The 19,722-nt window shown below is 45.1% G+C and overlaps 1 protein-coding gene across 5 annotated transcripts in view; it reads left to right on the top strand.

The window, feature by feature from the left end:
- Positions 1-19,722, top strand: part of DNAH9 (dynein axonemal heavy chain 9) — a 264,304-nt gene that overhangs the window by 28,802 nt on the left and 215,780 nt on the right. For all 5 annotated transcript variants that reach the window (XM_072940756.1, XM_072940754.1, XM_072940753.1 and 2 more), the window contains 7 exons: positions 1,505-1,621; positions 4,163-4,313; positions 6,900-7,014; positions 10,150-10,218; positions 11,892-12,018; positions 13,328-13,583; positions 14,502-14,743. In XM_072940756.1, the coding sequence (XP_072796857.1) occupies positions 1,505-1,621; positions 4,163-4,313; positions 6,900-7,014; positions 10,150-10,218; positions 11,892-12,018; positions 13,328-13,583; positions 14,502-14,743 (1,077 nt within the window). The remainder of the gene's footprint in view (positions 1-1,504; positions 1,622-4,162; positions 4,314-6,899; positions 7,015-10,149; positions 10,219-11,891; positions 12,019-13,327; positions 13,584-14,501; positions 14,744-19,722) is intronic.

The raw sequence follows: 19,722 nt of genomic DNA on the forward strand, positions 1-19,722 counted from the left end.
AATGCTGACTGCTCCGGACTGATGATACCCAGGGTTTCAGAGATGCTGAGATGGGCATGTGATGATGATGGAGGCTGCGGCCACCCTGCTGCTCCCAAAGCTGTAAGCTTTGAGCATCAACTGCTATGTGAAGGGCAGGCACACCTGGGCAGAATTCATTCGCGGCCTGGGGAGGCGTCGGGGTAAGTGAAGCAGCAGCCTAGTTTTTCTGGTCAGGCCTGGGTTCCCAGGGGAGTACTCAGGATGAGGAAAGGGCCAGAGTTGCATTTTCCAGGATTGGGACAGAGGAGACCGCATCTCCTGCTGCCCAGGAGAGCCAAGACCTGAGTGTCCAAGCCTACGGGAAACAAAAAGAAGCAAAACAGTACAGAAACAGGGGATGGAGCTCCCTGAGAATGGAATGGCTGAATTCCAGGAGAAGGGATTTTTAAGAGTGAGGGAAAAGGAGAAGGAAATTAGAGCAAGAATCTGCTCTGAGCATCTTCAGATGTCGTAGGGGCGCGGGGAAGTGTTAGTTGGCCAAACCCAGGAAATGTCACTTTCTAAAAATTCCGTTAGTCTAAAGTAGAAAAAAGAGAAAAAGGTGAAGTACAAAGCAGGACATACACCCTGTGCTTGCTGCCGTGTAATAACAGAGCAGAATGGAATCCTGCACGCAGGGAGACGTCCTGCAAGGTCAATGTGGTTGCTTTTGGAAACTAGAAAAATACTATGTTTTCCAACTTTTCTTTGTCTTTCCACAAGTACACGCATTACTATTGTAAAGCAATAATAGGAAATAAGCATTCCACAACTTGCACGTTTGAGTTAACACAGTTCTCTGAAAATCGCTACATTTGAAGAAAGAGAACACGCTTTGGGTTGCCGGGGAAAATACAATAGTTGGGGCATGCTTATACCAAAAAAAAAAAAAAATTCATTGTTGATCTGAAGTTTAAAGTGAACTGAGTGTCCTGTATTTTTGCTAAATTTGGCAATCTTAGGAACAATGGCTAGCTGCTGTCTTAAGCAATTAAAGTATAGTTAGAAGAAATAGTGTATACTAGTTTAATTAGCTCACTCTCCTCTTCATGGCCAGATCAGTTTGTTTACACTGAAAAAAAAATGGATTTTCACTTGGAGGAAGAAGGGAAGGAGGTGGTAATGTTGGAGCAGCCCTGTTGCTGAGGCCGTTGGCTGCTGAGGTGGCTTTCGGGTGGGAGGAGCTGGCGCTGCGGGTGAGAGAGAAGGGGCTTCAGGAGGTGGAAGATGGGGCACAGGAGAGAGGTGACGGTGTCAGCCTCACATCCCGTTACATTTTGCCTGGCGTCTAGGGGAAAAATGCTGCAGTAATAAGGTCTCTGTCTACATTGGGAAAGAACTAAGTCGTGCCCTGGCTAATTGTACAAAATTAAAATAAATCCTTGGTACAACCAGTTGAAGTACACAGGTTACTAGTAAAGAGCATAGTGGGACTGGTTTTCAGAAAATCATGTATTTTAATGCTTATATGATACCTTTTCAGAAATTTGAAAATGACATCTCTGAATTTAATAAGAGAATAGAAGATCTTGACCGAAGACTGGGGACCATTTTTATTCAAGCATTTGCTGAGGCACCTGGTTTGGAGCATGCCTTCAAGGTTTGTACAGTAGGGGGCTGCCCCTGTGCTCCACTCTCCCCACTCTCCCAGAGGAGGGCGGGCACACTCTTCCCACGTTCTGTTCCTGCGGAGAGGAACCATCCTGCCCCCTAGTCTAGTAGAGCCGCATCCTGGGAGTCCTAGGCCGAGGGGCTGCAGCACTGGGCTTCCCAGGTTGATGGCGGATGTGTTTCTGAAAACATGACGATGTAAAAATGCTTTTAGTTTCTTCAGGAATGCTCTCTGTGGGCCTTATCTGCAGGGTATCCATTAAAAGCCAAGGGTCACCACCCTGAAGCCAGGGCTCTGTTGGGTATTTATCCGCTGCCATCAGCTTGATTCAGGCTGGAGCAAACCACTCGAGAACAAGTAACTAGAGCGAGAAGACGCACGCACTGGGCTGGCCAGATCAGGTGGTACGAGAATGTGGAGGGAAGGCTTAGGAGGGTGAGTAGATAAGTGGCTACGTAAGTGAGAACGCTGGGCCCTGAGACATGAAGACTAGCGGGACATGACAGATCTTCCACGAACTATGAAGAGACTTACTCTGTAAAGCCTTAAGGATCCGAACTGAGACTAATCAGCAGAAGTTACGAGGAGGCAGATTTTTGGCTCAGTAGAGGAAAGAGGTTTCTGTTACAGCTATTTAGAGATGGAATAGACTTCCTTGAGAAGTAATTAAGTTTCCAGTCACTGAACATGTCCAAACACAGACCGGGTGACTGGTGGGACACTTGGGCAGAAGATGATAGGTGGATCCTCGCTCTTCTGGAACACTGGGTAACCCAGATGGGCTTTGCCCGCCATTGAGTGAATATATTTATATATTTTTTTTCATTTATTCAAGACTACACATATTATTAATAAATACCTGCCATTCCATAACTCATATGGGAAGGCTTTTAGAGTTTCTCTCTCAAATCATTTGAAATAGTTGCAAGAAAATGGCTTATATGTGTCTATAAATAACCCCACTTGCCATTAACTGTCATGGCTAATTGGGATGTTACCACCCAGACAGCTGGTGAAGCTGGAACTCCATTTCTGCCTTGAGGATGTTCAGCCCTATCTCTGCCTCAGATCCTTGTGTGCCGTGGAGTCTTCAGGGGATCTCACATGTACCTTCAAGCTGTTCTGTCTTTGAAATCATTGTGTCTTTGCTACCTTTCTGCAGGCTCCCTTAATAATGTCACTTTCCCAGGGAGGTGCTGTTGGAGTCGTACTGTAGGTCTTCCGATGACCCCCACTATGAAAGCATCTATGTTATGCCAAGGGCATATCCCTCTGGGTTCCAAAGACTCCAGTCCTTGATTTTCATGGCAGAGTAGATTTCTGGGCAGAAGTAGAGAGAGATTTCCAACTTTGCACACCCTTTGCTGCCAGGTCCTGAAGGCAGCACTGCTCATACCCAGAGTTGCAAGGCTCTCACAGAAACAGACCCTTTATCTCCAGGCCCCGACTCCTCTTCTCAAAGGGTTCCCCACCCTGCCCATGGGACCTGATAGGAAAACCACAGCCACTCAGTCACCTCTGCCTGCTTGGTTTTTCTCTCTTTGGTCATTTCACCAACAGGAAAACCAAAGAAAGCCCTTCCCTCCTCTTTCAGCCAAAACAAAAACTCCAGTGCATAGAATTTCATGCAAAGAAGTGCCTTTTCAGGGTTGGGGAGTAGGGGCTGGAGAGAGTCCCTGAGTCCAGACACCCCTGTTACTGCCTAAGACCATCCGACCACTAGGTGTGCCTCAGTGGACATGGCCACAGAGGGTACGTCCAGGTCAGAGAACGGGTCGGAGGGTGCAGCCTGGCTGCCGTGGTCTCTTGGCTCACATCTCTGTACCTCCCAGCAAGACATTTGAGCCAGAATTCGGTAGAGACCTGCTCTCTTAACGCCTCCCTGGAGAGAGAGCTGCTTTCTGTTGTCTGCAGAGATTGGGTAATTTTTGACGGAGGTCAGAGTGGTCCTAGAAGTCAGGCATTGGTGCATCCTAAGTGCAGCCGGAGTCTTCCATGACCTTGTGTCAAGGCAGCATCACAATCAAAAGAAACACGACCTAGCAACCAAGAGGTGATTAAAAGCACTTCACATCTTGATCCCACTGCTCTCACCAGGGGATTAGGGCAGTTGTGATGCACAGGAGACAGCTCCAAAGTCTCCTCTCAATCACCACCTTCTCAGAAACCTTTTTCTTGCCCCCACTCTCAAATTTTAGCCCTCCCCATTCTCCCCAACACACAGCCCATTTAGCTTCTTTCTTCTCCATCATCACCACTTTGTTTCACCCCCTTCCAGGTTCTTACAATACGAGAGGGTCCGGTAGGTGATTTGGCACACAGGAACCCCTCCTTAAGAAACAAAGGTGAGAGGGATAGACCATGAATGTCTGTCGAGTAATAATTATTGATCCAGTTGCACATAACGACTTTTGACCCTCTTACGTTGGTGGACAGAAATATGAAGGAAAAACCAGGATACAAGATATATGTAACCTTGGAAAGGTTGAATCTGTGACTTTTTCTCTTCTCCCTCTGCCTCCTCTGCAGCTGCTGGACATAGCAGGAAACCTCCTGGAAAGACCGCTGGTAGCACAGGACGTGTCCGACAAATACCTGGCGCTCATTCGCATGTTCAGCGAAGACCTGGATGCTGTGAGGGTGATCTACAGTCAGCGTGTCCAGGAGGAGGCAGAACTTGGTAGGCTTGTTGTCTGGGGATTTGGGTAGGGGAACGTCTCCTCTGTATTTGTTACATATCCCCTCTGGATCTAGGATGTTCTCCAAAAAATACAGCCTTCTTGCTTGAAATTCCAGACTGTCTTGGGTGATTGTAGAGTTCACTGAACTGTGCCTTTCTCTGTGTGTGCAGCTGAGATGGGCAGGCTGGCCCATAGCAGTGAAGTCCTGACCGCTGCCTCTGGTCAGTTGAGACCTCAGCATGATGTACGCACTGACCCTTGATTAGTGTCACCACACTGATTACTCATCAATGTACCTCAATTCCACAGTAGATTTTTACATGCCCGAGGAAGGTTTCTCATCCCTTCCAGTGCTGCAGCAACCATGCTTTTAGAAGGAGGAACCAGCAGGAGCCCAAGGAAGAGCAGTAGCACATGGAGGTGTGACGTTTCCATTTTTATCGCAGTTCTTAGTTGCCCTGTCTCGTCTGTTTGAAAGTCAGTTCAGCTTTGCCAACATTTCTTGGGTCCTTGCAATATGCAGGGTGCATTTGTGGGCACCATACGTAGAGGCAGGCCAGGGTAAGGGCTAGAAAAATTAATCCTGAAAGGTGGTTCTTCGAGGAGCATGACTGGCATGAACAGAGTTAACAGTAACACACAGCAGGGTGTAAGTCGTGCTCTATTTGAGTTATAAAGAACTGTAACAAAACAAGATGAATTTGGCTGGGAGGTTGGAGGTAGAGTTTATGGAGAAGGTAGCCTTCAACTGGACCCTGAAAAATGGGGAGACAGACAGCCAGGAAGAAAAGGCAACAGCTTTCAAAGCAAAGGCAGGAAGGATGTGGAAGGTGACCAGTTGGACCTGCCTGTGACCAAACAAGGTATATAGAGGGAGATCAGCTCAGCCGTGCAGTTTGGGGCCAGGTTGTGAAGTGCTCTGAGCAGCATATTAAGGAATTTGGAGTTCATTTTCCAGGCAATCGGAAATTTTCAAAAGTTTTTAAGTAATGGAGTGACAGGACAACTATTTCAATAAACTGGTTTCATAGTGAGGTCATGAAGAATTCCTTTCACCTTGGGAGTCATCCCAGAAATTCTGTTGGCCTCGCTCTACGTGGGACCATCCTCATCCATTCTCACATTCAGATGCAGAGTTTGAAAAGTGTCTTCAGAATTATACTGATTTTCTATTGCTGCATAACAGATGACCACAACCTTAGTGGCTTCGAACAACACCTGTCTTTTTGCTCACAGTTCTGTAGGTCAGCAGCCCAGTTTGGTGTGCCTGGGTCTCCACTTGGAGTATCTCAAGGCAGCAATCAATCAACTGGGCCGAGCTCTTATCTGGGGTCTCTGGGGTTGGGGTGGGGGAGGGAATTCACTTCTAAGCTCATTTCTGTTGATAGAATCCAGTTGCTCGTGACTGTAGGCCTGAGGTCCCCATTCCCTGGTTGGCTGTCAGCCAGGGGCTGCTCTCAGAGATTAGAAGTCCTCCCATTCCTACCACATAGCCACCTCCATCTTCAAGCCAGTTATGGCACACTGAATCCTTCTCCAGCTTGAAATCTCTGGCTTCCCCTTCTCCCAACAACCAGAGAAAACTCTGCTTTTAAAGGGCTTGCCTGGTTACGTCAGGCCCACTCAGGATCATCTCCCCTTCGCCACATAACGTAACATCATCACAGGAGAGACATCGCATCATATTCTGTTTCCACCCACACTTAAAGAGGAGGGGATCATGCAAGGATGAGGGTCTTCGGGTATCATCTCAGAATTTTGCCTACCATAGAAGCCAAGTAGAAAATGACAGTATTGGGCCCAGGCTGAGTGTGAGACATCAGGGGGTGGTGGGGTCGACAGTCAGCTAAAGGGAAGACCACTATTCAGTGCCAGTTGTTAGTTAGAAATGGTGGCTGATGGCTGCCAGATCTTCCCATTTTATCAGAGAAGCTAGAAATAGATTTTTTCCTAAAAATGAATTCTCACAATTGTTAAATTTTGACAACTAATAATAAGCAAACAAACCCACTGTGTGAACTGAAGAAAGACTATCCAGGCTGTGCTAACTCTGGTCAAGTGCTTTGAAACCCACATGGCCTGTTTCATACATAACCTTACAGAATTCTCAAAGAAACCCTGGAAGTTAAGCAGGAACAACACTACTCCCATTTTATAGATGAAACACTGAGGCTCCGAGAGATTAAGTTGTCTCTTTTAGGCAGTGTGTCTTGTCCCTGACTGTACAATAAAATCACCTTGAGTGTTTTTGAAAATACTGATGACCAGGCCCCATGCAGACCAGTCAGATCGGAATGGCTTGTGGGCCGGGGGAGGAGGGAGCAAGCATCAGTATTTTTAAAAAAGCCCCAAGTGATGTTGAAGTGCAGGCGGGTTGAAAGTCACTGGTGTGCAGTCACTCTTCCTTACCCCTTGGCAGGACACGGCGATGTCGTAGGAACTCCCATCTCAGTGTGGGCCTGGGCTGACTGCAGCAGGTGGAGGTAGGAGAGGCAGAAGAGGAAAAAGTGGCAGGAGGTGTTCAGGGGTTGGAGCGGGTCTCAGGGCTGGAGGCTTACGTCAGTCTGGCTGTGCTGCATCCCCAGGGTTCTCCTCTGTGCACAAGAACATGCCCACGGTGGCTGGGGGGCTCCGCTGGGCGCAGGAGCTGAGGCAGCGCATCCAGGGACCCTTTGACAACTTCAGACGCATGACACACCCGTGAGTATCTCCTAAGTTCGTCTTAGGCTTCTGCTTCTGCTCTGGATTTCGAGCATAGTAGCAATGTAAGTCACTCACTGAGGCTTGAAAATCATCTTCATTGCTTTCCATTTCCAGCAGTCATCCTGTGTCTTAGCCCTTTCAGGCTGCCATAACGGAATATCATGGATAGGGTGGCTTATGTCAGAAGTATCAGAAATTTCTCTCTCCCGGTTCTGGAGGCTGGAAAGTCCAAGATCAAGGTGCCGGCAGGTTTGGCGTCTGTTGGGGAGGACCTGCTCCCTGATTCACAGATGGCTGTCTTCTCACCGGTCCTCAGACACGGCAGAGGGGATGGAGAGCTGTCTGGGGTCTCTTGTGTACTGGCTGTTACCCATTCATGAGGACTCCACCCTCATGACCTAATCACCTCCCAGAGGCCTCGCCTTAGGGCTCATTATGTGAATTTGGGGAAGACACAGACATTCAGTCCATAGCAAACAGGCACCTGTTGGCCGAGCAGCAGAGAGACGGATGCGTTTGGACTGATGGTGGGTCCACTGGTGTGGAGTGAGGCTTGCTGGACCACAGGCTGGCTCCTGCTGCTCCATGGGAGTGCTCGTTTCTGGAGGAAGATGAGTCAGGGTTTTCAAGCTCTTCGGGTTCCTCCTCACAGCTTCTCTAACACGACAGCTCTTTGCTGCTGAAGCTGCTGGAAGATAATGGAGCTCAGTGTTTCCTGCAGCATGGTGTGAGGACCTTGTATAACAGAACACCCTGGCTGCTTGCTAATGATGCAGATCCCCAGGCCTCGCCCCTTACCTGCTAAATCCAAATCTCAGCAGGATGGTGCCCGCGAGGCTACTTCCTTGGCAAGCTCTCCCCATGACTCTGGCTGTGACCAGGTTTGGAAACCACTGGCCTACCTCACAGCTCTTCCCGGGGATCCCCTAGCCATAAGAAGCTTAGCCCTGAGTCCAACTGAGCCTCCATCTCCTCAAACATGCCCCTCAAGGTGGGAGGGAGAAGACATGTGAATGGGTGGGGAGGTGGCCGGGCCGCTCTGAGGAATGTGGACTGCGGTGGCAGGCTTGGAGGCACACAGGCAGGGATTCACAGGGGTGCTCTTGGGAACGGCCCCTGTGAGGGGGGGAACGGGATCCGGCAGAGGGGGACGTTGAGCTGCAGCATAGTTGCACATAGACCTGAGCCCATCCGTGGGGAAGTCTGGCCCTTTAGGGCTGCCCAGCCTTTGTACCCCGACGTCAGCTGGTCATTCGAAGTATGCTGTCGGGGGCGGGGGGTGGAGGAGTGAGAGGCGTGGCCTTGGGCGGGGAGGTGGTCTCTCCGTTTGGCTGAGGCTGTTCTCGGAGGGTGACACAGCTGTGTCTCATCAGCAGGGAGCATGCCTCTTCCTGGTGGAGGGAGATTGGGGGTACGGTCCCGAGAGGGCATCTGGACAGCCCCCCACCACATCCTCCACAGTGCCCATGGAAATTCCCGCTTGCTTTAAAAATGAATTCACACTTGTGTGTATACTCTATAATATGTGTGTGTGAATGGGTTATTAAAAACGTTTTCGATTCCTCGCCACGAAGTGAAGGGGAATCTATGGGGAGTTTGATGCACTTATTCCTGGGTCTTCTCAAGCCTTCTTGGCGACTGCCAGGGGCTGAGGTGTGAGAGGCCGCTCTCTCCTCTCTCCTCGTTGTTTTCTGGAGAGAAACTGAGATCTGGGGTTAGGAGACCCCAGGGCTTGTGAGGGGAGGGCTGGTCTAAGGCCCTTTCCACCAACCCTCGCTGCCCTGCAGACACTACGCTCCTCCACCAGGGAAGGGGAACAAGCAACTGGGAAAAATGCCAGGAAATCCCGTGCTTTCTCTGCAGGCGTGAGGGCTTATGTCGAAGCTAGAAGCTCAGGGGACCGTGTGAAGAAACCTGTGCTGGTTTAAATAGCAAATGGATTTTAAGAGTCTTTGCAATAAGCTGCCTCATTTTGCTAAAAAAACAAATCAAACAGACCCTCCAACACAGTTAGTGTGAAGGTTTCTGAAAATTACAGATATTTCACTAACTTTCCCAGGAGCTGGACTCCCATTTTGTGTTGCAAAGAAGTGTCAAAACGGGGGGAGCAAGTGTGGGTAACAATGACTCCAGGATCCTCAGTGATACTGGGATCACTGGGAATGATCTGGGAAGCCTCTGGCTGTGTGTCTGTGTGTGTGAGCACGAGTGTGTGTACATGTGTGTCTGCGTGTGCATGTATGTACATTGTGTATGCTTACATCTTGGGATGCAGGAGGTGGGAGGGAACCTCAGATAAACGTGTCAGTGAGCAGCGAGGCAGTTTCTCATCATATGTCCTGGATGGATTTCAGAGAAGGGGAAATATATATATATATACACATATATATATATATATATATATATACACACACACACATATATAAAGCTTTGCATATAACAATACTTATATATGTGTGTGGGGAATGTATGTTTATTGTTACTTGATATATGCATTGTTATATACATATATAATGTTATATAGTTTTGTTATAATGTATAATGTTATATACAGTTTTGTTCCTAAATTCAGAAAATTGCAGCAGGTAGAGTTTTTCTTTCATGTCTCAGTTTCCCTTCAGGTTTTTGAGGGACTTCATTTACCCATGCCTGACTGGCTTGGCCGGGTTGGCGGGTTCAGGGATCGCCCGCGGGGAAGGTTCTGTCCTCTTCACCTGTGCGTGGCCTGTATCTCAGGCAGTGCAGGTGCCCTCTAGTGGCCCTTGGAGGATGTTCGGGAGGAAGAGAGCAGGCCTTGGGAAACAAGCCCAGGAAGCTAGTCCATCTCTTCTTTTTTTTAAAACATTTTTTATTGATTTATAATCATTTTACAATGTTGTGTCAAATTCCAGTGTAGAGCACAATTTTTCAGTTATACGTGAACATATATATATTCATTGTCACATTTTTTCCTCTGTGAGCTACCATAAGATCTTGTGTATATTTCCCTGTGCTGTACAGTATAATCTTGTTTATCTGTTCTACAATTTTGAAATAGTCCATCTCTTCTTTACAGGCTGCAGTTTGTTACTCAGATCATTATTTTGGACTTCTAATTCAATGTTATTTGCCCCCTCTCTTTCATGTGGGTAGCTGCATGGAATCTGCTGAAGGAAAGCGCATGGCACAAAAATATGAAGATGTGCTCTTGTTGCTGGAAAAGTAAGCAGCTTCCGGGGCTGGATGGCTCTGCACCTTGCATAGCCCCCTGCGGTGCCCTTCACGTTTCCCAGTTTGTGCAGGTTCCCTGGTGGCAGTGAACTGACGCTCTGTTTTATGTTAAAACCACGGTATCTGTGAGCACAGTGCTTCTGGGTCACAAACACCGGGCCTCTGGGGAATGCAGCTCTATTCTAGAAATGGGCACTTTTCCAGTTTAGTTTTGTTGGGAGCATGAACTCGGCAGAGCTAGAAGAAGTGGGGCGCTCCTTGTGGCACCCCAAGGTCAGAGCAGCTGCTCCCCAGAGTGACAGTTTGTGCTGCACAAAGAAACATGAGTTTTAAAAACTGATTCCTGCAGCCTTTACAGAGAGAGCATAAGGATACAAACTTTACGTAGGCTCTCAGTTGTTCCTTCTTCAAAGCTGCAGTAAGTCTTTGGGGTACATGGCCCAGAAACAGCCCATTTCTTGCCTCCTGCCTCTGGCATGTGCTCTTTGTCCTGATTCAGGAGAGTAGGACTGTCGTCATTATAGTTGTGATTACACTGAGCACCGTGTAGACTGATTAGTTGGTGGCACCTTCACCTGCCAGGTAACGCGAGTTCTATCCCTTCTGTTCCCTCAAGTCTGTCTCTCCTCTCTGTCCCCACCACCCACATCTTCACTGGAGACGGGAGCCTCTGAGGCCTGAACTGCTGCCTGGCCTTCTGACCATCTCCCTGCTCTGGACCTGTGCGCCTCAGTGCCCACACCGTTGCCCAATCCAATACCGTCACCGCGTCCCCTGTCTGGGAAGCCTCTCAGTGCCTCCCATCAGCTCCTTAATGTAACATAAAAAATGCTTCTTGATGTGGCCTTTGCCTCCCTCTGCAGCCTCAAGCTTTGCCCTCTGCTCCCTCAGGTGCACAGTCTACTCACCTTTCCCAGGACACAGCCTCCACCCTTTGTCCCCTTTTACTGCTGAACCTCTGCTTATCCTCTGAGATTCAGTCAAGCATCACTTCAGCCCTTCCTCCAGGAAACCTTCCCTGGCGCCCTCCTCACCACCCCCACCCACCCGCCTACCGCTGCCATTCAAAGCCCAATGCCCTGTACGTCTCCCTAGGATTGTACTGCAGCATTCTCTGCTGACCTGTGGTTCCACCATTAGCTGCATTTATCACATGGTGTTTATTCATTGTTTACGCTCCCAAGCCCAGCATATAATAGGTGTTCGGTAGGTGTGTAATTACTGAACAATGAGTGTCTGGGAGCTACGTGAAGACTAGTGTGAGAGCGAATCTTACCTGATAACTTCTTCCAGCATTTACTGAGACTAACCACCACTTCCCTTATCCCCCTGAAAGACTGCATAATGCCTCTCTTTCTGCACTCCTCTGATTTAAGCTGTGCCACCTTTAGAAATGAGGGGCCACCTGCAGGAGCTGCCGTGCCTGGCTGAGTCAAAGACTCTCACTTAAGGATGTATTCAGGTATTTTACTAATAGCATCTCTTCAGTTCATGAGATATACGTATTAAAGGTAGGTAGTTAGATATAGAGATGTTATTATATATGTATGTATATGTTTTATGTATGTGTTCATATATAAAGAGAGATATCTTCAGTTAAACACTGCCAGGTTTTGGGAAGCGGGGTGGGTGCTTATAAGGTGACTATTGACTGATCTTCACAGGTACGAAATGAGACTTTATGAGGACTGGTGTCAAACAGTATCAGAGAAGTCACAGTACAGCCTTTCCCAGCCGCTTCTGAAACGTGACCCAGAGACAAAGCAGATCTCTGTCAACTTCAGCCCACAGGTGAGTTAGACAGTAGTAATGTCCTTTAGGCTTCTGAGGAGTTTCATTTGACTCTTCTGATTTCGAAGGCAAAAAGGCTTTTGATAAAAATATACAAAACTGCTCAAAAGAACTTGCACCTTGGATTTCCTTTGATTTCACGCAACAGAAAACATTGCAAAATATCATTGGCCACTTAGTACCAGAGTCAACAGGGCCTACCTTGAATACCCACCACAGGTGCAGGCCGGTGACTGGATGCTGGGGGTCCACCAAGAGTAAGACCTGGTTCCTGACCTCCAGGAGCCCACACACTAGTTGGAAGCCAGAACCTCAGCATGTAAAAATCTGTCTTCATTAGGTAGCATATGATAAATCTGCAAAGAGTAGCTTTGGAAGAAAGCTACTAGATTAGTGGTTCTCCACCAAGGCAGTGTTGTCCCTCTGGAGACACTTTTGGTTGTCAAGCATGGAGGGGGTGCCAGCAGCACAGAGTGGGTAGGTACCAGGGATGCTCTGCTAACCTTCCTACAACGGACAGGATGGTGCCCTACAACGAAGAGTGTTTTGTCCAAAAATGTCGATGGTGTTGAGGTTGAGAAACCCTGCTTTAAATGATCAGAAGGGTAGAAGACCAGTGTGGGCTGTGGCCGCCATGGAAAGCTTAGTGTTAGAGAACACTATAACCAAAAGTTAGTCCATATACGGATGTACATCATTCAGCTTAAAAATTTAACACAAGGTGTTGGCCGCACTGAGCTAAAAGCAGTCTCCTGGTTCTGTCTTGATGGCATGTCCTGTAGGAATGCAGCGTAGAAAGAGCTGAAAACTAAGCTGATAGCGTATTGGGTTTTTTTTTTGAGAAAATTCCAGTTTAAGTAGAGCATCAAGTCCCCGTGGAATAAAAGCCAATAAAGAGAGTTGGAAGACTCATTTCTTCGCTTTGACAAGATGATCCTCGTCCTTCCCACCCCCACCCTCCACAGACCTGGCTTGGGCAGCAGGAGCCTTTTGGTTTCACAGCCGCATGCCCAAATCATCAAGGCAGAGCCCTCCCCTGCTGTCACTGGTCTCTTCTTTCTCAGTTTTCCTACTCTTGCTCTTTGTTTGTGATTCACAGATTTGGTAAACACTGGTGCTTTCTGATCGTCTTCCTTTTGCCTGATACTCAATTTCCCTTCTCAGAGAGTAGATTTAAGGAACCGGTAGGAGCAGAAGTTAAGAAGGGACCCAGGAGGCCTTTGGGCCCTGGGGTTTTCCAGTCCTGACCGACACTGCTGCTCCTCGTTGCCACTGAACTCGGGCCACTTTTGTCGATTCTTTCCTCCAGCTGACCTCAGTGCTGAAAGAAATGAGTTATCTTCAGCCCAGGCAGATGGAGCACATCCCTGAGACAGCAGCCGCCATGTTCTCCTCCAGGGACTTTTATCGGCAGCTTGTGGCCAATTTGGAGTTGATGGCAGATTGGTACAACAAGGTTACGAAAACTCTGCTAGAGGTGGAATTTCCATTAGTGGAGGAAGAGCTGCAAAATATTGATCTCCGCCTGAGAGCTGCAGAGGAGACTCTGAGCTGGAAAACAGAAGGTAACAGGGCACCACCTGGAGTCCGGGGAAAAGGTTGGGAGTCGAGGTTCTAATAAAGTTGATAGAACCTCACTTAACTCCCCTGTTAATCTGATTTGGGTTTGAGCACGAGTCCGTCCTCTCAGACATCGTGTCCTAAGTAGAGAAGACAAGGAGGGCTTTTGTTCCTCTTCTGCCTCCTGTTTGTGTGGTTGGGAGATTTGGAAATCTTTGCTGCCACACACTGAGGAGGCTCAGAGGATGCATGAGCTGTCGCGGTCTCCAGCATATGTCAGGCACTCCATGAACGAGGATTTTTACTATGTTATCATCATTACTTACTTTTTTCAACTGGACCGTAAACATCTTTTTTTAACTGAAGTGTAGTCAATTTACAGTGTTATGTTAATTTCTGGTGTATTGCATAGTGATTCATTTATACACACACACCCACACACACACACACATACATATATTCCTTTTCATATTCTTTTTCATTATAGGCCATTACAAGGTATTGAATATAGTTCCCTATGCTACACAGTAGGACCTTGTTGTTTATCTATTTTATATTGCACTGTAAACATCTTAAATGAGAGAACCATGCATTTACTTCTCTTGTGTCCTCCAGTTTAATTCAGTAAACTTTCGTTGATTGATTAACTTGTACAAGGTATCATGTGTGGGACTGTGGGGAAATTATGAGATATGAGGACTAGGGGAACATGGCCCAACTCTCAAAGAACTCGCGACCAGGGGCATGGTAAGGGATTGATACAGTTAGGAAGGAAAAGGTTCTGATGATTGCAAACTAACCTGTGCAGACAAGTCTTATAAAACCCACAAGTATTAAATCCTTATCTCTCATAGCAATTGGACCCTTAGCTATACCACTGTAAGCTTTCAATTTCAATTAATTCTTTTTCTTCTGGGGAGCAGGCATTTGGGATTATGTCATTGAAATCACCAACAGTATTCGTGATCTTGAACAAAGAATTCAGAAAATTAAAGACAATGTGGAAGAGATTCAAAATATCATGAAAACATGGGTGACACCAATATTTAAGAGAAAAGATGGGAAAAAGGAATGCCTTCTTTCTATGGAAGATCAGCATGATCGAATGGAAAAATACTACAGTCTGATCAAAGAATCTGGCCTTAAGATTCATGCCCTTGTTCAGGTAACAACCAGCCTCTCAGACACAAACACCACAAGTACAGGAAAGGCACCAAGAAGCATGATTGGGTGCAAGAAGTGATTTGGAAATTAAAACAGTCAATAAATGCTGTGTCTTCTACAGTCAGGGATAGAAGTTGATACTTACAGCAAAAGAACTAAAACTGACAGAGGGAGTGCAAAGTCACGTTCTGGAATCAGTGTGTGAAAATTAATACTATTTTAATGGTGACACTACTCAGTTGTCACATAACTTCAGTCCCAGACCACACCCCAAGGGGGTAGAAGGAGATGCCAAGGACAAGATCCTAAATTATCTACTTTGCCCACACAAACTAATATGGACCTCCAGTATCATCTTCACAGCCTCGCTCTTTAGAGCCTGTGGTGATGCAAGAGGACTGTGGTATCCCTGACTACGTTTGATAAAGAGAGGGGAAAATGCAGGGTGCTTCACATGGTAAGGCTCTTCCCTGCACTGTGATCATGGCAACCTCGTGTCCCATCATCCAAGACTGAACAAGGGAAAAGAGCTCTCAGTGGCCACCAGCTCCAGCCCTTCTGAAGTGGCCATAGGGCAGTTCTGATGGATTGATCTCATGTGCAGTCAGTAATGAATTACAGTCATTGTCTTTGGGTTATCTGTGATTTGAAGCACAATAAAATGTTGTGCTTTTGACCTTTTAATTTTCTTTGTCTGTTGTCTAGTTCATTAGTTTCTATTCTTCATTCTTTCTTTCTAGTTAATTTGGGATTAATTTGCTCACCTTTTTTCCCTAGCCTATAAGGGTAGAAACTTAGGGTATTGATTTTAAGCCTTTCTTCCCTTTTAATTCAAACATGTGATGATATAAATTTCCCTCTTAGCAGTGCTTTTGTTGCATTCCACAAATTTGATCTACCTCGTCTTCATTATTATTCAGTTTTAAATTTTTTCTCTTGTGATTTGTTCAGTATATTGTTTAATTTCTACATATTTGTGGCTTCTCAGGGTAGCCTAATGAAATTGATACCTAATTTAATTCCATTGTGAGCAGAGAAGATACTCTATATGTTTGGAATTCGTCTTGTTGTATGACCTAGAATATGGTTTGTCTTGTTGGATGTTCTTTGTGCAATTGACAGTGTATTTATTCTTACATTGTTGAACTTGGTGTTCTGTAAATACCAGTTTGTTCAAAGTGGTTGATAGTCTTGTGCATATCACCTATATGATGTCTCAGTTTTTTTGTCTGTTTGTTCTACCAGTTACTAAAGGCAGAATGTTAAAATCTCCACCTATGATTTTCGATTTTTCTATTTAATCCTTTAGTTCTGTCAGATTTTTCATCAGGTATTTGAAGCTCTGTTAATAGGTACAAACACGTGTATAATTACTCTAACTTCCTGATGAATTGGCCATTTTATCACTATGAAATTATGTTTATTTCCCTTGTCTTAAAAGTCTGTTTTTTTCTGAGGACATTATTGCCTTTCCTTCCAGATTCACTATTCCTACTTTTTGCATCATCCATCTCTTTCCAGCGTCTTACATCCATCCTATTTATTTCTTTGGACTCAAATTTCGTCTCTTAAATAGACAACATATAGTAAAAACTTACTTTTCTACCTCTAACAATTCTTCCTGATAATTGGAATGATTAGACTATTACACTTAATGTAAGCATTGGATTATTGGATTTAGCACCACTATTTTGCCATTTGTTTTCTTTTTGCTTCATTTCTTTTTTGCTCCTCTACTCTTTTTGTCACCTGTTCTTGTTATTAATTGTATATTTTCTAGTATTCTATTTTAGTTTCTTAATTGGAATTTCAGCTTTACCTTGTTGCATTACATTTGCAGCGGTTGTTCTAGGTTTCAGTAGGTCTCCTGAACTAATCACCTTCTACTTAGAATTTCTCCATGAAGTATAGGAACCTAGCAGCAATTCAAACTGCTCGGCCATCTTTTGTAGTGTTGGGGTGTGTGTGTGTGTGTGTGTGTGTGTGTGTGTGTAAACTATACCCCACAGTAGAGTATTATAATTGTTTTAAAACGTGTAGAAAAATATTTATAGTGTTTTGTCTTTACTGATATGTTTATTATCTTCAGACTTGTTTTTCCTTTCTGTACAACTGAGCTACCATCTGTGGTCGTTTCTCCTCAGCCAGGAGAATGCCCTTTAGTATTTCTTGCAGTTCAGGTCTGCTGATGACACATTCTCTCAGTTCTTGTTTATCGGAAAATGTCCTTATTTCGCCTTTGTTTTTGAAGGAGAGTTTCATTGAATATAACATTCTGTGTCGACAGTTTTATTTTTCTTTCAGAAGTCATTTTATTGTCTTCTATCCTCCAAGGTTTCTGATGAGAAGCCAGCCGTAATGTGTATCTTTGTTCCTCTATATATAATGTACTGTTTTTCTCAGGCTGCTTTTAATAGATTCCTTTTAAATAAATTCTTTGTATTTTTTTCCATTTGACCATAATGTGCCTAAATAAGTTTTCTTTATATTCAGCCTGCTTGGAGTTTGTGAGTTCTTGAATCTGTTTTTTGCCAAATTTGGGGAATTTTAAATCAAATTATGACATTCTTGTCTGCTAATTCCAACATCTATATTATTTCCTGAGTTTTTTTTAATGTGAAGTAGTAAGTTTATGTTTTTCACACATAAAATAAATCTAAGGAATAGACATTCCAGGATTGGTGTGACAGCCAGTTTCTCAGTCTGTCCTTAGTGATTATTTTCTCTCTTGGTAAAATGTCACACTTTCCTGCTTCTTTGCACATCTAGTAATTTTTTATTATGTTGTAGGCATGTTGGATGCCACTTTAAAATCTGGCTGTTATTTCCCTTAAAGAGTTGTGATTTTGTTTTGGCAGGCAGTTAAGTCACTGGTGGGTCAGCTCGATCACAAGCTTTGTTTTAAGCTTTGTTAGGGAAAGTCTGAAGAGACCTTACTCTGGAATAGAGCTCTAACCCTAAAGCATTTCAGGTTCTCAGCTGAAATCCTAGGTTATCTGTGAGGTCTTGACAGAACACTGACATCTTCCAGCACTGGGTGACCTTCACAGTCTCCATTCAGCTTCAAGCCCTCAGTAACTGTTCTCTACCTGGTCTTGGAGAGTCTTGTCCCAAGTATGTGTGGCTTAATACTCAGTCAGGGACTCTAGGGGACTCAGCAGCCTGAGCAGTCCAAAGCCCCAGTTTCTGTCTTTTCTTCCCAGCAGGAAGGATGCCCTGATTTAGGCCCACTTCCCTGTGCCATGGCTTCTGGGAAGTGCCTCTAGGAAGAAAGCCAGGTGGTTGTGAACACACCTTGAGTATTCCCCTTCTCTTAAGGATCGCATCCCGTGCTGTTATCCAGTTACCCAAAATAATTATTTCTTGTATCCAGTTCTATAGTTGTTTGTAGCAGAAGGGAAAGTCTGATCTCATTCCTGTCTCGGCTAAAACCGGAAACTTGAGCTATTTCTTTTTAGTTTACAGAAAACTCCTATGTGTTTGCTCCTTGTTCTGTAGTAGATTTGTGGTAGAGAGGTGAAAGGTATAGATAGCTGTATTGATAGGGTGTCAGTAGAAAAGAGAGCGAACAATTCTACAAGGCAGTCATAAAGACTCAAAGTTTTTAACTATAGAAGCAAGCAGACATACACAGGTTAGTAACACCCGAGAGCAGCTCTGTATTGTCACTGTGATGACTTGCATGATGGTGGACTTTCATTAAATCTTTAATCTACTTAGGAAGGAAAGGTGTAGGTAATGCATTTTTAAAATTTTAGAGTGTCGTTTAAAAGCAGAATCATGAGTTGTATTTTTTAACTTAGGCGGATTTATCATATGGTAGTATTTCCTAAAGGACTAAGTGTGAGTCACCTGGAAAATTTACTTTCGCAGAGTAATAACTGCTTTCTTTGAAGATGTAAGCTAAATGGAAAATTGCTATAAGAAGGCTGAATGGTGAAAATAATGATGAGTAAATGGGACATCTGTACTTGCTGCACCACTAGGTCAGGGACTGTATCACATGACAGGGAGGGAGAAAGGGCCCGTGCATTCGTTTCTGTGTGTGTGTTTCGAAGTCACTCAGTATGAGAAAGGTTTCTAGTTAATAATATTAAATGCCAACAACAAGAAACTCCAGCTCATTTCTAAGGATTATCCAGGAAATGCTTTACTTGCTGGGATGGGTCACCAGATTTCTTATACATTTTGAATTACAATGCCCTCTGCCCTTGGTGTTCCTTCCTCTGCCTGCCCTCACTTCTGCTCTGATGCAGCTCCCTCCAGCCACCGGCCAGCACCCATGAAGCCCACACTGCATCCATCAGCATTCCTCCTGGGAAGGTGGCCTGACCCATCCTCCTTTCTTTGGGAGAGGATGAGACACCACATTCCCCTCAGCGGTTAACTGTGTGTTCCTTTCAAGCAAGGCCTGTCCCCATTGGACGGGATGGGTCTGATACACGCATGTAGGTGTACTTCATTTTCATGTTCTTTATTGTGCTTCACAGATATCACGCTGTTTGGTTTTTTTTTTTCAATTGAAGGTTTATGGCAACCCTATGTTGAGCAAGTTTATCAAGGCCATTTTTCCAACAACATCTGCTCACTTCATAGCTCTGTGTCACATTTTGGTAATTCTCACAGTATTTCAAGCTTTTAAATTAGTATTATCCTTTTTATGGTGATCTGTGATTGGTAATCTTTGTTACTATTGTGAAAAGATTATGAGTTGCCAAAGGCTGAGGTGATAGTCAACATTTTTTTAGCAATAAAATATTTTTCAATTAAGGGATAAACATTCTTTTTATAGACTTAAAACCATTGCACTTAATAGACTACAGTACAGTGTAAATATAACTTATATTTGCCCTGGGAAACCAAAACCTTTGTGTGACTGACTTTATTGTATATTCACTTTCTTGTGGTGGTCTGGAACCAAACCCACACTATCTCCCAGGTGCGTCTGTAATAGCATATTCTTCATAACAGTGCAGTTTT

The sequence above is a fragment of the Vicugna pacos genome, chromosome 16 (genome assembly GCF_048564905.1).
Source record: "Vicugna pacos chromosome 16, VicPac4, whole genome shotgun sequence".
NCBI lineage: Eukaryota > Metazoa > Chordata > Mammalia > Artiodactyla > Camelidae > Vicugna > Vicugna pacos.